The sequence below is a fragment of the Geospiza fortis genome, unplaced genomic scaffold (assembly GCF_000277835.1).
Source record: "Geospiza fortis unplaced genomic scaffold, GeoFor_1.0 scaffold313, whole genome shotgun sequence".
Classification (NCBI taxonomy): domain Eukaryota; kingdom Metazoa; phylum Chordata; class Aves; order Passeriformes; family Thraupidae; genus Geospiza; species Geospiza fortis.
In genome coordinates, this window is record NW_005054582.1 from 93,645 (window position 1) to 94,515 (window position 871).

General features: G+C 67.5%; 1 protein-coding gene across 1 annotated transcript in view; it reads left to right on the forward strand.

Moving 5' to 3' along the window:
* Positions 1-871, forward strand: part of PEAR1 (platelet endothelial aggregation receptor 1) — an 11,091-nt gene that overhangs the window by 3,386 nt on the left and 6,834 nt on the right. Inside the window, exon 4 of the mRNA XM_031064328.1 lies at positions 325-559. Coding sequence (XP_030920188.1) covers positions 325-559 — 235 coding nt within the window. The remainder of the gene's footprint in view (positions 1-324; positions 560-871) is intronic.

Here is an 871-nt window from a genome sequence, read left to right on the forward strand (position 1 = left end):
GGAAGGCCGAGGGGATGGGGGAAGGGGGAGGGGACACTTGGGGACAGGGCGTTTTTGGGGTGGGGGTCGATGGGCTGGCAGCAGGTGGAGGTGGAGGTGCACGGGGAGGGGGCACCCAGGGACAAGGCACAGGGGATGGCAGGGGGATGTGGCACATGGGGATGTGGCACATGGGGACAAGGCCACCACAACCCACCGCATGCATGCTAGGCACCCCCAGTGTGGCAGGCAACGAGCTGGATGGCCTCAGCTCGGGATTGGGGGCATCCCAGGGGGCACCCCAGCTCTTGGCGGGGCTGTGTCACCAGCTGTGCCCCCCCGCAGGTGCCAGGAGAGGTGCCCGGCGGGGCGGTACGGGCAGGACTGCCGGCAGAGCTGTGACTGTGCCAATGGCGGGCAGTGCTTCCATGTGGACGGGGGCTGCCTGTGCGAGGCCGGGTTCCGGGGCAGCCGCTGCGAGGAGCGGCACTGCGGGCCCGGCCTCTACGGGCTGCACTGCGAGAGCCGCTGCCTCTGCCACCCGCAGCACAGCCTGAGGTACTGCAGCCAGCGCATCCTGGTATCCCCAGCCGACGCCGGCGTTCCCATCCCACCCCAACACCCCCATCCAACCCTGTCATTCCAGCCCACCCAAACCCACCCATCCCATCCTGGCACGCCAGTCCCACCCCAACACCTCCATCCCACTCCAACACCCCAATCGCACCCCAGCATCCCAAACCCATCCCATTCTGGCATCCTCTTCTCATCCTGGCACCCCAATCCCACCCCAACACTCCCATCCTGGCACTCTCATCCCACCCTGGCATCCCCCTCCCATCCTGGCAGCCCAATCCTACCTGAACATCCCCATCCCACCCCAGCACTCCCA